This window comes from Microtus pennsylvanicus, chromosome 1 (assembly GCF_037038515.1).
Source record: "Microtus pennsylvanicus isolate mMicPen1 chromosome 1, mMicPen1.hap1, whole genome shotgun sequence".
In the NCBI taxonomy this organism is placed as follows: domain Eukaryota; kingdom Metazoa; phylum Chordata; class Mammalia; order Rodentia; family Cricetidae; genus Microtus; species Microtus pennsylvanicus.
In genome coordinates, this window is record NC_134579.1 from 157,817,254 (window position 1) to 157,833,120 (window position 15,867).

General features: G+C 35.2%; 1 protein-coding gene and 1 pseudogene across 2 annotated transcripts in view; both read right to left on the bottom strand.

Annotated features, from left to right (window-relative positions):
- The window catches only part of Ascc3 (activating signal cointegrator 1 complex subunit 3), a 293,022-nt gene that overhangs the window by 138,353 nt on the left and 138,802 nt on the right, over positions 1 to 15,867 (bottom strand). For both annotated transcript variants that reach the window (XM_075944106.1, XM_075944115.1), the window contains exons 15-19: positions 14,159 to 14,350; positions 13,632 to 13,856; positions 6,868 to 6,987; positions 3,209 to 3,373; positions 395 to 481 (exon numbers count right to left, since the gene is read on the bottom strand). In XM_075944106.1, coding sequence (XP_075800221.1) covers positions 395 to 481; positions 3,209 to 3,373; positions 6,868 to 6,987; positions 13,632 to 13,856; positions 14,159 to 14,350 — 789 coding nt within the window. The remainder of the gene's footprint in view (positions 1 to 394; positions 482 to 3,208; positions 3,374 to 6,867; positions 6,988 to 13,631; positions 13,857 to 14,158; positions 14,351 to 15,867) is intronic.
- Positions 8,101 to 8,331, bottom strand: LOC142842477 (small nuclear ribonucleoprotein G pseudogene; annotated as a pseudogene).

Below are 15,867 nucleotides of genomic sequence, written 5' to 3' on the forward strand. Positions count from 1 at the left end.
CCACTTACATTATTTAATAGTTTTTCTCTCTTGTCTATCCCAACACCTTCTGTGAAACAGGGTTTCATTGTGTAACTAACTCTTGGCCTAGAACTTGCTATGTAGACCAGGCTAGCTTCAGACTTACAGAGATCCTCTGTCTTCCAAATGGAAGAACTAAAGGGTATACCATTACTCCAGATTTATTTGATAGTTCCAATACTACAATATCTACAAAATTACTGATTTGGAGCAAAAGCAAAAGATGATATAATTTTAGGAAAGTGGATATTGTTGAGATGTTGATGCTCCAAATTCATATGTGTGAGAAATTGTAATTAACTACAAGTTTTGATAAATGAATTGATATATATTTATGTCATATACATTTAATTCAAACCTCAAGTAATCTTACCTTAATTTGATCAAATTCTTCAGCTTTGGAGACAATAGCAAAGATATCACCTTCTGTTTTGTGTGCATCAAAAAGTTCATTAAATGTCTGTCAAAATAAATATTATATTTGATTAAAATTAGAAGTCCAATGAAGTGTTGTTAAGTTACACATCTTACTCTAAATATGCACACTTAAGAGAAATGGAGCCCTAGAGCATACAGCTATCTGCTGTATTCCAAATTCTCACTCTATAGAAATCATCAAAGCAAGAAGATCTGTAAGAGCAAAATGATACATAAAACCATTATTAACCAAAATGTACAATAAATGCCTAAAAAATGTTTATCAAAACATTTTGGCCAGGGTATATAGAAATCTTATTTGGATCATTCACTGACACTAAATAAATATATATCATGTAAAATTCAGAGAAATTAATATAAAGTAGTGATGTGGGAGTCTGCTGTCTTGTGTTGATTTCATTGGTTAAATAAAGAGACTGCCTTGGCCCTTTAAGAGGACAGAAAATTAGGTAGGCGGAGTAGACTGAACAGAATGCTGGGAGAAAGAAGCAGATTGAGGAGTCACCACGATTCTCCTACTGGACACAGACGCAGGTTAAGATCTTCCCTGGTAAGACACCTCGTGGTGTTAGAGGGATATTAGAAATGGGTTAGGTCAATATGTAAGAGCTAGCCAGTAAGAGGCTGGAACTAATGGGCCAGGCAGTATTTAAAAGACTACAGTTTCCGTGTAATTATTTCGGGGCATAAGCTAGCCATGCGGGCGGCCGGGTGCCGGGGACGCAGCCTCGCCGGTCCTACTACAACAAAGCAGAAATCTGGTGATTTTCATCATACTGATATTATCAATGAAACTGGGATGAAGAAAAGCAGTCAAAGGTTATGTACAATGAAGACAGAGAATGAAAGAACTGCAAATGGATTTAAGACTTGGCTTTGACTGGGCTCAACCAAGGAGTTGACTATGGTCTAACAAGAGAGCCTGCATGGGACAGGCCTAGGCTCTCTGCATATGTGAGAAGATGTTCTGGCTTGGTCTACTTGTGGGACTCCAGGCCTTGGGACTCAGGCCTGTCCCTAAGAGTTAGGTTGGCTTTAGGGAACTCGTTCCTAATGTTGGTTGCCTTGCCTGGCTTTAATACAAGAATAGGAGCGTAGTCCTACCTAAACTAGATAGGCCATGCTCTGTTGTCATGCATGGGAGGACTGCCCCTTTCGGAACAGATGTGGAAAAGGGGTGGAGGAGATAGGGAAAGTAAATGGGAGGAAGGGGTAGGAGAAAGCTGTTGTTGGGATGTAAAATAAATGAAAAAATTTAAGTAATAATAATAAAAAAGACTAGGTAGCATATGCCAACGAGTGGACAAGCAAGAAAGGTTGTGCAATAGAGAAAGAGAGCAGACAGTTAGTGGGTGATGGAAGGAGAAAATGCTGGGTATTGTGTTAAAGAATCCCCAGTTGTAAGTTGTAAGATAATATATGTCAGCTGGGTGGTGGTGGCGCACACTTTTAATCTCAGCACTTGGGAGGCAAAGGTAGGCAGATTTCGAGGTCGAGGCTAGTCTGGTCTACAGGAGCTAGTTCCAGGATAGACTCCAAAGCAACACATAGAAACCCTGTCTCAAAAAAAAAAAAAAAAAAAAAAAAGAAAAGAAAAGAAAAAAACCACACAAAAAAACCCCAAACAAATTAAAAAAAATATATGTCAAAGGTTTTAAAGAATCTGACTAGTAATACAAGCATAAGGTTTATTTCAGAAAATATAGGGACAATCTATTAAGCATATGAAAACTACTTTCTAAGACCTGTACTATTTATATGCAAAACATAAACAGATATAAAAACTAAATTTCAGATAAACTGATGAGTCTACATTTGAAGAAATCAAATTGGGATGATTTCTTTTTAAACTAAAAGTGTCTATAAAAGTACAAAACTAAAAGTGAATATAAAATTCAAGCCATGATTATTAAATAAAACACATATACAGGAGAGTACAGATAAACTCAAAGCCATGAATGTTAAAGCAGCCCCTCATCTGACACAGGAGCAACTCAAAGGCAATGAGTAAGCGAGGCATTTTGATATGGGCCTGGTATCCAGCACTTGGGAGGTGGAGGTCAAACTGAACTTAGACTGGCCACCAAAATGCAATTATCACATCTATAACCATTCCTTAAATACAAGCAATTGGAAAAATAAAGAAAAAAGGTAGGAAAAGGTAAGAATTTGCAGCTATATATTTAAAATATTAACCTTCAAAAATCCCCAAGCTGGGCTGGGCGGTGGTGGCGCACGCCTTTAACCCCAGCACTCGGGAGGCAGAAGCAGGCGGATCTCTGGGAGTTCGAGGCCAGCCTAGTCTACAAGAGCTAGTTCCGGAACAGGCACCAAAGCTACAGAGAAACCCTGTCTCGAAAACAAAACAAAAAAAAATCCCCAAGCTGTCCTAAGTCAGCTTGGCCTAGTGAACTCTAACCACTGGTTCTTAAAATGCAAATAATCTTTTAATTTTTATTTAAAAAAATCATCAAATTATCATTTCCCACTTAATTTATTCTGGCATTCATTCTTTAGGACTCAGCAATGTGCTCTACATGCTTTAGAATTTCATTGATTGCTTGGCAAAGGGCCAGGACTATTTAAAATCTTATTTGTATCTTGTCAATACTAAGGGTATTATTGAATTCCTATATCTTGTTGTCTTAGCTGCTTTTGTTATTCTGAATTATCAGCATATTCCAAAGACTAGGAATTATCTGAATATAAAGTGAAGATACTGTTGTATTTGTTCCATTCAGTGTAATACCTCGATGGTGTTATATTTAATATAGTAGTGGCTGGCAGTTCTACCCAAATCAGTGGAGGAAAAATAACCAGTTCGCTCTTCAAAACGGATCATCTTAGCTTTATCCAGCTTTTGTCCAACTTCAATGACTAGCTGTTCTCGATGTTTTCTTAATGTTGGGTCAATCTATTGGAAAGAAACAGAGCTAATAAACATAAATGTATTAAACTATTTAGATAGTCAGCACATAGGCCTACTTATGTAAATTAACATGTTTTTTTCTTGAGGGCTTAGAGTCCAATTAAGTTTATTTAAAAAAACACATAACTGTACATATTAAAAGTATGCCATATCATTGTTTATTAATACACATATTTGGCAATGATTAAACATACCTATCTCTTTAAACATTTATCATTTCTTTATTACAAAACTTTCTTCTAGCTTTGTGAAATACAAAGCATGTTGTCATCTGTCCCCACCTACAGTATAATAATATGGGTGAATTACCTGCTCTTAAGTAACTGCAACTCAGTACACACTGACAAAACTTCCCACATCCCTGCTCTAAGAAGAGCCTCTGGTAATCATCATGGTATTCTCAATTTCTGTGTTCGCAAAATTTTTAGTTTTCACACATGAATAACATCATGTGGTACTTGTTTTTCTATGTCTGGATCATGTAATTTGGCCCATAATTTCTCTTTCCATTTATGTTGTCACAAATGACAAGATTACATTCTGTTTTTAACTGTTAAAAACTATTCACTATACACACGGAACACATTTTCCTTGTCCATCCATCAATGGACCATGATGGACACATGGATGGGACCATTTCTTGGGCACTGTGAAATTTGCTGCCACGAACACAGGAGTGTGGATGTCTTTTTGACATATTGATTTCATTTCTTATATATGTGTGTATGTATGTATATCTTAACATTTAAGGAGGAATTAGAAAAATTTTATGTATTAAAAAAGCTTAAAAATCACTGATGTTATCAATCTGCACATTCTGTTTAAATATTCTAGAATCCAAGATGGCTATATCTGTAATATTCAGAACAATAAATACTTAAGATTAGATATAAAAATCATTTCTTTCTTACTTTTAGACAAAAGGGGAATAAAGGGGCTGGGAAGATGACTCAGCAGTTAATAGCACTGGTTGCTCTTCCAGAGATCCTGAGTTCAATTCCCAGCAACCATATGGTGGCTCATAGCCACCCATCAGATCTGGTACACTCTTCTGGCCTGCAGGTGTACATTCAGGCAGAATATTGTACACATAATAAATAAATAAATCTTAAAAAAAGGGATTTAAAATTCGAGCCTTATTACTATTTCATGAGTATTAGTATTACACGGAGATATGGTGGTGAGAGTGCTTTTCCCAGGCAAGATCCACAAAAATAAATGTACTTTTAATGGAACACAGAAGCATAAAAAGCATCTTCTAAATCTAAAGAGTTAATACTGTTTTCTTTCATTTTAACTTAGGTCCTCATTAGAGATAAAAGAAAATTTAAAAGTCAGGAAAACGAGGCTACAGGTAGGAGCTATGTCAGCAGATGTTTCCATTGCTGACTGTGATAGGCCGTACTGGGTTCATCTAAAATAAAGTTATTAATAAGTTACAAATTCATTAAATACAAACTATTTGATTTATATTAGTAAGAAATTTATTCTTAAAAATTTATGTTGAGTAATAAGAGTAAGACACATAATTAAGCAAAATTATACACAGTTAAGGACATTGATAAGGTGGTTTGGGTATTTGTCACCAGGCCTCAGGACTCAACTTGATGCCTGAGATCAACATGGAGGAAGGAGAGAACCAACTCTTTCAAGTTATCCTCTAGCATGTGCCTCTCCCTCAAATAAAGAAACAAACACATGATTAAATAAACAGATTGTTAATACTGGAAACTACACCAAAAGTATTCCTTATGCCAGAGAACTACAAAATGATGCATAATATCAATTATATTTTAAAATAAAATGTTATGGTCTTATTATAAGACCTAAAATATATGCTATACTAGTTATTTTTTCTGATGCTGTGATAAAATACCATACCAAAAGCACCTTAGAGGAGAAAAGGGTTTATCTTAGCTTAGTGTTCCAGATGGACAGAGTCCATCATGGTAGGAAAGGCATAGAAACAGGGAAGCATGACAAGAACAAGGAGCCAGCTTATCACATTTTTGTCCACATAGGAAAGAAAAAGAATAGGAAATGATGCTGTAACATAAACCCTTCAAGCCCACCCTCAGTGACATACTGCCTCCATCAAAGCTCCACCTCCAGAAGGTTCTAAAGCAGTGGTTCTCAATCTTCCTAACGCTCTGATTCTTTAATGCAGTACCTCATGTTATGGTGAATCCCCAATCATAAAATTATTTTTTCCTGCTACTTTGTAATTTTGTTTCTGCTATGACTTGTAATGTAAATATCTGATCTGCAGGATATCTCCTATGTAAGCCCCGAGAAAAGGTAGGTCTACTGCCACAGGGTCATGACCCACAGGTTGAGAACCTCTGTTACATAGCCTTTCTAAATAGAGGGTTTTCCAAACTTAGGGCTGAGTGTTCAAATACAGGAAGAAGCATATGAGGAACACTTCTCATTCAAACTATCATGTGTACACCATGTTTAGTCTTACCCTTTAGAAAATTTTCATAATGCCCTCAATTATTCTCACCATACTTATACTTATAATGTGAATAGTCAGGGTTATATTAGTCACCATCTATAAAGTTAGAGGTTATAATGCACCTATATTTAGCCACAAATTAACTTCATCACACAATTCAATGAATGAAAGAAAGGTAGTGGAATACTTTCTAGGGAAAAACCCAAATAGGGAAACTCAAGTGACTTCAGAGTGGCAGCCTCAACGCTAATTGTTGCTCCCATCTTAAATTCTATGAAATCTACTGCATAGGAAAAGGAAAAACAAAAGAAAAGCCCCAAGATTAGCTTTGGTAGCAAGATCAGATATGTGTTACCAGTAAATGGAAAAACATTTTGAGTTAAATTCAACTTTTTTGATAATTCTGACTTGACATAAATGAATATTCACATGATGATAGTAAATAATGTTCTCATCAGACCACAACAGGGTTTCATCTGTAATTAGGAAGTACTTACAGCATATAAGCAGAGTTTTAAAGAAAAACCAAGATTATATGGAGTCTGTAAGCCATATGGACCACACAACCATAAAGCTCATAGGGAAGGCTGTTACCACGTGTATCCAATTCTCAGTCTGCCTATGCATTGATTCATGACAGTAATCCTGGCTTCCAAAGAGTTACGATGACTCACTACTGCTACCACTTAAAAATTACAGAATAGGGATAAAGTAACTTGATAAGAGGAACAGATTATATATAACATATGCCATTATTAAAACATAGCCATAAATTTTTTTCCTGCCCAGTTTACTCCCAAGCTAAATATATAAGTTAAAAAACAAACATTGGAAAATATCAATAGCAAATGGTAATTTATCTGAAAATAGTTTGATCATAACATAAATAGAAACTTAATATGTAACTGGTTTGCAAATGAGGCGAGAGTAACAAATACTCATTTTCACATTAGGAAAGGACCACACAAGCCAACAGAAGGCTTAAGCTTCTCTTTTTTTTCCCAGCAAATGAGCTCTCTACCTGGTATGCTTTATGACTGATGCCATAAGCTAATGGATTTGCTCTCATCCGCACATAGAGGTAAGTGTAACTTATCCACTTCACTGCTTCTTCCACATTGGTAACTGTTCCCAGAGCAATCTGCAAATAAAAAAATAAAGCAGAAATTAAAGTGACACATTAAAGACAACCATTAATATTATAGCAGAGACTATTTTGCCAGAAATCAAGTTTTGAAAACAGGTCACTTTACCGTATTTTTTTAAAAAAGGCAAACACAATTGGTAAGCATGATTTTCCAATTTATTAAACGTCACTGCTGCTTCATTTAAATGAGAACAAATAGTACATTAGAAATGAGGTCTAAAAGCTGAATTTCCTCTATTTTATGGCTTTTAATTATTTTTCCAAGTGTAGATTTTAAATTATACACTATTAAGGTCTTTTCTGTAATTTGTTATTTTTCTCTTTATTCAGTTATGACTCAACTTATTGTAGTTTCACTTATTTTTGTCTGAAAAGTTTAAAGCAAGAAAACTAAAATAATGATAACAAAATACTGTTTGCATGTACTTTCCTGATTTTGTGCAGTTATTATCAAAAACACAGAAGGGAAGTTAGCTTTATCTCGAAATATGTCCTCAGCACTGGCGTAGACACACAAATGGAACAAAATAGGAACCTGTAATCATGTCTACAAAAAGAAAAAAATTCTACATACTAATACTTAAAAAAAATTCCATAGAATTGCAACTACAACCGCCTTGCATTCTTGAGTGAAAGCATGACAAGATTCCTCTGCTAGCAAGACAGTGACAACACCAGCAATGAAAAAAACCATCCAACAGAGTAAGCAATGCTTTCATTATGAGCGAAGAACTACAATAAAAAAGGAATGCTCCAGAGTACATTCACAAAGTCATGTGCAATGGGCATTTTCATGTATTTTAGCCACCTATTAATTTAATGAAACCTGTAGCATGCTTTTCTGAACCACTGGCTCCAAAATCGTGACACAGAGACTTATTAATTATGAATGTTTGGCGTTAGTTTAGGCGTGTTTTTAGCTAGCTTTTTTCCCCCTTAACTTAAATTTCAACCCATTTTTATTCATTTATTTATTTTTCTGAGTATCACAAAAGTTTACTTAGCAAAAAGTATTTTTTTTCAATGAAAATGTACATGACCCAATTCTACACCCAAGTCAAACAGCCTTTGGGGGAAGAATGTGAACTCCTACTGAACAGCTATCGTTTAGACTCTTTCCAAGGCTTCTAACATGAGGATGCTCTTTCCTCGTATGACCACCATGCTGATGTCATTCTGTTGCCCACTAGTTGCCATCTCCACACACTCATCAATCACACGATTCATAAAGGGATCAAAGCCCCAAACTATTCCTTGTACACGTCTGCCACCATTTAACTTCAATGATAACTTCTTGTCCATAAATTTCTTCAATTCAGGAGGGTGGGCCTTGCTCATGGCAACTCTTCAGTGGGCTCTGCATTGGAAGGAGCGGGTGGCCTTACAAACACACGTGCAGTAGACCAGCAGCTGAACTTAACCCATTTTTGTTATATTTATCTATGTGCTGTCCAGAGTCTCGTCTACTTCCTCTATGTCTTGTCCACCCTGCTTTCCTGCTTCTTCCATATCTGGCTGGCTGGCTCACCTTTTTCTCTGCCCAGTAGGCCCACCTATCCCTCTTATGCCTAGTTATTGGCTATTCAGATTTTTATTATTATCACGTGCGTTAGGGAGACAAGGTGAAACAGCAACACAAGCTTACATATTTAAACAAAAGCAACACATCATTACATAGTTAAACATTTATTATATTCCACAACAGAAAGAATTGAAGACTTAAAAACACAACTGACATGAAATCTGTATAAAGGAAATAGTTATTAGACAATGATGTTAACAATTTTAATGAGACACTTTCGTGAAGAAGTATTTGATTTTTCAACAGACCAACCGGAAGCAATAGTGCTTTCTGGGAGAGTGTTTCAAGTGTGGAAATTGCCCTCTGTAGTTTTTCTACAAATCCTTAGCTAAAGATTTGGAAACACATTAAAAGAGATGTGTTCTTTATACATTATTACATTATAGGAGGAAGAAAAGCAAGGGAAAGTGACTATGGTTCTAGTATTAAGGAAACTAAAACTACAATTTGCTTTATTTTTATATAACTTAAGGAGACAAAATATGGAAATTTATTTTAGCATTTATATTTAAAGAACCCTCAAAAACTGCTTTATTCTTGCAGTTTTAATTTTATATAACTAATTCTATTAGATATATTATGTGGATGAACTGGTAATATAGCCCAGTGGTACAAAGTATGCTCTGCACACACAAGGTCATGGACTGAATCCATAATACTGTCCTATCCATGCCATGCAAAAGAACTAAATCTGAGCCAATAGGGAGCTGCATAATAATTACTGAAGAATTACAGGTATGACAATTAAATGCTTCAATTCAGGATAAACAAAACTTGTTTAAATTAAATCTATTTGCATATCCAATTTTCTACCACTGTTATTTATATTCTTATGTTTCTATATATAATCTATGATATCTAATTCATAATTATTTTAATCATTAAATATCATAAAGCCTACATTAAACGGTGTTCACAAAAGTAAAGAATTAAGCACACTCATTGGGATAGTTGTACATGCCTATAACCACAGGTGTCAGAAGGTTAAATTAAGAGGATGACTGCAAGTCAGGCCAACCTGGGCTAAAAAGCTACTATACAACAAGATGTTCCTCAAAAAACAAATAAATGAAAAAAGCCCATGCACAGTTTATTACATGTCCTATGCACACTGTGCACATGTGGGCATAAGAACAAATCAGTTAAGGCATGATATGCTAACCCTAACCTCTCTCCCTTGACAGTTCTATCATTCACAGGGCGAGAGCAAATGATTACTTCATTATAGTGCCAGAAACTCGCCATCACTATTATTTTCTGAGTTTTACCAACCAGCTGCAGTGCTGACTTAAACTTAGGTTTACAACTCCTACAGACACTTTCTTTTTCTTTCACTAACCTGCATTGTCTTCAAAGTGGCTTTTAAAGCTTTTAAAGCTTCAGTTGTTGGCACTGTATGTTACCCTTTTTGTTTTGAAATATTCCTTTGAAAAGTTAGTAAAATTGGTAAAAATGTATATAAATGATATGACTAAAAATCAGACACCAGGCACCCACTCTCCTATTTAAAACTACATGGTGCCAGATGTTTTGGAATACGCAGTATTCTAGGTATTGTCCAGCCTGCTCCCTTCCTATATACAATGCCCAATAAATTACTCTTCATATTCTAGTTTAAGATTTGTGATGTGTGTGTGTGTAATGTCATATGAAGTGTGACCTATTTTCCTTACAATCATATACTACTATATTAAAATAAAAGAAATGAAGATTTTACAAAACACAAAATAAGCTTCATCAGTAGATTAATGTGAGTAGCCTGCTATGGCTGCCTCTGATATGCTGAAAAGATAGGAGGGACCAAGCATCACTCATCTGCTTAAGGAAAGCAAATCTAATCATTCACATAAAGGAAAGACATTAAACAGAAAAATACATGTTTATTCCATGATACACTGTATTTTGAAGCTAGTCTTTTATCGCCACCTCATGACAGAAAAGAAAAATTTCTTGTAACTATAAGCTGCCACCTGGTGACAGCTTTTTCATAGTGTATCTTTGGAATTTTTCATTCATCTTAGAAGGTAGCAGTAAACCTGTACACTCTGTACGAGTATATGTACACACAAACACGGTCCTTGGCCATCTGAAGATCCCTCTTCATGAGGCTAGAACATATAACCACTGGGATGAATACCATAAGCCATTCCTTATAGTTGACTTAACATCCACCAATGGTTTTCAAATACTGGATATATGAATGATGAAAATGTTACTAGTGTATAATGCACTAATACTATAAAGTTCATTAAATAAAATGTAATTTAGACATAAGACTTAAATAACACTTCATACCTAATCTATTAATTAAAGTTTAATATATAAGAATATTTTGATTATTTGTAAAATATGCATGTTTTTAAAATTGGTCAAAATTATATAAAATCTAAAAAATTTATCCTATCACTCACTTCTTTTAAGACTAGAATATTTTAAGGTTGAGTATCAAAGAACTATCAAAAAACTCAGAAGATCAATTTGCTGTGTGCTATAGCAAAGTAGAACAGGCATTTAATAGATTTTTCACAAATCGATAAGAGTACTATTTTATAAATAAAAAGTGAAAACAAGAAACTGAAAAAAAAAAGGACATTGAAGGCAATGAGGGCAGAAGAAAACCTTTCTGGGACAAAGGATTTGTGTTAAAGGCAGACTGGGGAGGCAAGGTTACACTGGGAGGCCTTTACGCAAGGTCTCCGTGCAATATTCTGCATGGATGGAATTCTTCTGAAGAGCAGAGCTAGAATACAGGAAAATTACCCTAGCTTTAAAGACTGGCTTGCTAGAACAGAGTAGAAGCATAGTGATGTCTTCTGAAAACATACTAATAAACTTCAAACACTTGTTTTTCTCTCATTGCAAACTCAGGTGGCTTGATACAGAGAATGTACTTATGACCTTTCAGCTTTAGGGTTATGAAGTCACCTCATTAGGTGTCAATGAGCAAATATGTGCAGAAAACATTTGCTTTAAATTATAGCTAATGTATTTGTTTTAATAGTTAAAAATTATATTTATAAAGTCAAAGGCATGAGTAGAAACAATATTATTTTTCTCGTTTAACTTGTTTTTTTCTTTGCATTAACAATTGCCAATTCTAAATCTTAGCAAAGATGTGAACACAAATCCAAGACGTTAATAATACAGCAGATTCATGCTATAAGTTGATTCATATTTGATTTCCAATTTTACCAAATTTAATTTTACATTCAAATTGCATTATTATCAGAATATTTGACAAGAATGTATTTTAGTAGACCAAGAATATCATTGACCATACCTCATTTTAAATGTTAAAAATTTCAAAGTATGAATGCCCTTTATATAAATAAATGGAAAATGGCATATCTATTAAGTAGTTAATGATGAACATATGGAGCCTTATTTACTTTGATTCTCAGAGTATAGCTAGTTTCACTGACACTATTCTATTGTTCTAAATGGTAAGAACAGTGTTTGACTCAGTTTGTATCCTCTGTATACTTACAATAGCATGTGGGTTTTTTACTTAAATAACGGTCAAAGACAAGGTGATTAAATTTAGTCTCCATGAACTTTAAGATTAAAGTAATATATCTGTCTTCATTAGGGTTGCTACTGTTGTGATAAAATATCACCAGCTAATATCAATGAAGGGAGGAAAGGGATGATAGCTTGTAGTCTATCATCCAGAGATTAGTGTGTATCTGCATGCAAACTTTGGAGGTCAGAAGACAATGTCCAGTGGTTGGTTATTTCCTTCTACCATGTGGGTTCAGAGGAACAAACTCAGGTCCTAGGCTTTGAGGCAAGTGCCTTAACTCATGGGCAATCTCCTTGGCCCTCATACCTTTTTTCTAATCTCCAATCACACCTCTCCAAATTTACCTATCTTTCTGACCTCCGATAGAGCTTTCACAGACAAAAATCATTTCTGTGGCAGCCTTGCACCTGATGTATTGTCCCCCTCTGTATGTATCCTTCTGCAACACTTGCCCCTCTTTGGATGTCACTGCACTGTAGAGTTTGACCTGTCTTTGGCCATTATTCTTAAACAGAGAGAGCCAAATAAGTTTGCTTTTCCTCCTTTAGAGAGGAAACACAAAGAACAGGAGCAGGATGTAACAGACTTCTATAAGCTAGTCATAGGTATGTGGTATAAGACTAGCATACATTTTGACTATGAATATTTCCTTCATTTAGTTCATGCTTAATATCAGTTACCGAAATCATTAGGACAACTTCAGGCTAAAAAAAAAAACTGGCATAGGAAACTGCTGAATATTGCAACAATACTTAAAAATGCCAGGAAACAGTGAAAACACAGTTAACATTTGACATATATATTCTAAATTGTTAAAAATGGTTATATTCTTTGCCAGCTAAGATGTTAGATATCCAGGCTGCTGGGATCAAATAGGTTTGAGCACAGAAGCTGCACAAACACAAATGCAAAGCTACTCAAGCTAAAATTAGTTTTATGTATTTCATATAAAATGTTAATAATGAAGCTATCAAATGATCTAACAACATAAGGTAACTTTACAAATCTTCTAAATTTTATTAGAAAAGCAGAATACAATATACATTTTTATTATTGCTGTTTGTTTCCCTAATCTATATAGATTAGTTTGGAAATTCTGACTTAGAAAAAAATCTCATATTAGCAACAAGTACTTGTCAGTCATGTCTACATTTTATCCTTCCATGAGTTAATCAACATTCTGCATTTAGCCTATTATTTTCTCTTTTTATAAAGATGTAATTTTTATGTGTTTGTGTATATATATGTGTGTATGTGTACTGTGTGTGGCTTTGTACATGTACAAACAGATGCTAATAAAGGCCAGAAAAGTGTATCAGATTCCTTGAGGCTGGCCTTTCAAGGTAAGTAGTTAGGAGTTGCCTGATACGGGTTCTGGGTACGAAACCCAGGTCTTCTGTAAGACCAGTAAACACCCTTAACAACAAAGCCATCTCTCCAGCCTCTATTTTGTCTCTTGACACACACCATATTCCTGAAATTACAGATAAACAGCCAATTCAATTTTCCCCAATCTTCTGAGCTCTTACTTACCTCAGCATTTAGGTTATCTGCAAGGCTTTCCAGAAACTGACTCTCAATTGGGTTTTGTTGAGTGAGTAAACTGAGGTAATGGCTGAGTTTATCATGTGTCGTTATAATGATTCCTTCCCCAAATTTGTCAAATTGTGGTCGTCCAGCTCGGCCAAATATCTGCATGACATCTAAAATTCCAAGGTCAACAAAGGAGCCTCTTTTGGCAGCATATATTTGTGTTCCCTAGATGAGAAAAGTTAATAAAATTTACATAAGCACACACATATAATCCTGGAGAGCTGGAACCTGAAATTGGGCAAATACGGAAAGATCTCAAAAGTGTACTTTAAATAATCCCTTCATCAGCTGGGATAGAGTTAAATTCTGTAATTGAAGCTAGACTTCTACTGGAGAAAATAATTCTGTCTAAATGCTATTCACAGTCAATGAAACAGACAAATCACAACATTTTTATAAATAAATCAATTCAGAGGCTTGCTTTAACAGGCACACAAATCCATGTGCAAAGGGAGGTAAGCTCCTACCTTAATAATAACAGCATGCGCAGGAAGATTGACACCCCAGGCTAATGTGGCTGTACAGATTAGGACTTTGATATGCCCATTTGAAAACAAGTTTTCAACCAAATTCCTGTCTTGCCGAAGCATTCCTGCATGATGAATGCTAAAGCCATCCAAGAATAATTCTCGCACTTGCTTATTTCTTGACTTTTGCACCTAGACATTAAAAACATAAAAGGATAATTACTTAGCATTTAATGGCAATTGCTATTTTTTGGGCAGGTTGAATGAGTTTATCGAAGAAAGCAAACATTGTTTTGAAGTTTCTTAACTTGGTAATGGTGCCTTACATAAAAATCATTTTGTTATATATCTTACAAGTTTACAAAACATGACACATTATCTTAAAGGAATGGCACAAACATCCGACCTGGTTATACCTTCTTGTAATAAATTAATGTCTTATACAGTTTTTTGTACACTTCCAAAACACTTGACTAAAATTAAACACATCTGGTGTGGAAATTCCTTCTGTACGTGTGTTACTTTTATTGGTTAACAAATAAAGACACTGCATTGGCCTGTGACAGGGCAGAGTAGAGCTAGGTGGGGAAACGAGCTGAATGCTAGGAGAAAGAAGTTAGAGTCAAAAGACGCTATGTAGCTGCCAGCTGAAACCTTGCTGGTAGGCCATGAGCCTTGTGGCAAAATGTAAAATAATGGAAATGGGTTAATTCTAGATGCAAGAACTAGCTAGTAATATGATTAAGCTATTGGTCAAACAGTAATTTAAATAATATAGCTTCTGAGTGATTATTTCATGGTCTGGGCATCTGGGAATGAACAGCAGCCTTCTACTACACACATTTGTACCTCAGCGTAAATCTGGAGTGGTCAAAATCCAAAGCTCTGCAGCATCTCATCTTAAGTGCTACCTTCACTTGCTGACACAAGCCACACAAGTCAGCATTTTCTGAGTTTCTTCTGAAGGATGTATCCTACATTTATACTTTCCATTCTAGACACACAATCTAGAAGACTTTACTGAGATGCCTACTGATTCCCTTAGTCTTCTACAAGCAATGAGTGCAGAAACCCAACAGTGGTCATCTACAGCTGTGTTCATGCTGAGCTTTGGTGGAGGTTTTGACCACATCTCTCCACAACCTTACAACTACTTTGAACAGACTAAATTCCCTGATGGTATCTGTTCTTTGGACAGGTTTGAACTTCTGGGATCCTAAGTTTTACAACAAAAAACTTTATAACTCACTGAAGTGACTCACTAAAGAAATATTTCTACACAACCGAAGATGTTGGTGTAATACTTTTAAAAGTTGTTCAATAATAAAGGCTTCTTTAGGGGTATTATATAACGTATTTATTTATCAGTGCTATGAAAAAAAAATCTCATTTTCAAAAATAGCATCTTTTTGACTATTTGTTCCCCACATATAGATATGGCAGGGAATGGGAGCTCAGGGGGTGGGGTTCTGGTCTATAACTTGTCAAACTGTCTGCATCTTGGGTCACCTAATTTTATTAATTTCTAAGCAACCAACTAAAGAAAATAACATTTTATAAATTCAACTTCAAGCAGGTTGAGTATAATAAATTAGTAAACTCCACCATCTAGTGGCCAACAAACTAAATGACAACCTGTACATTTTTTAGGATTCCTAATCAAAACCAGGCTATAATCCACAGTCCTAAAAGGAGGACGCTAAGAGGGA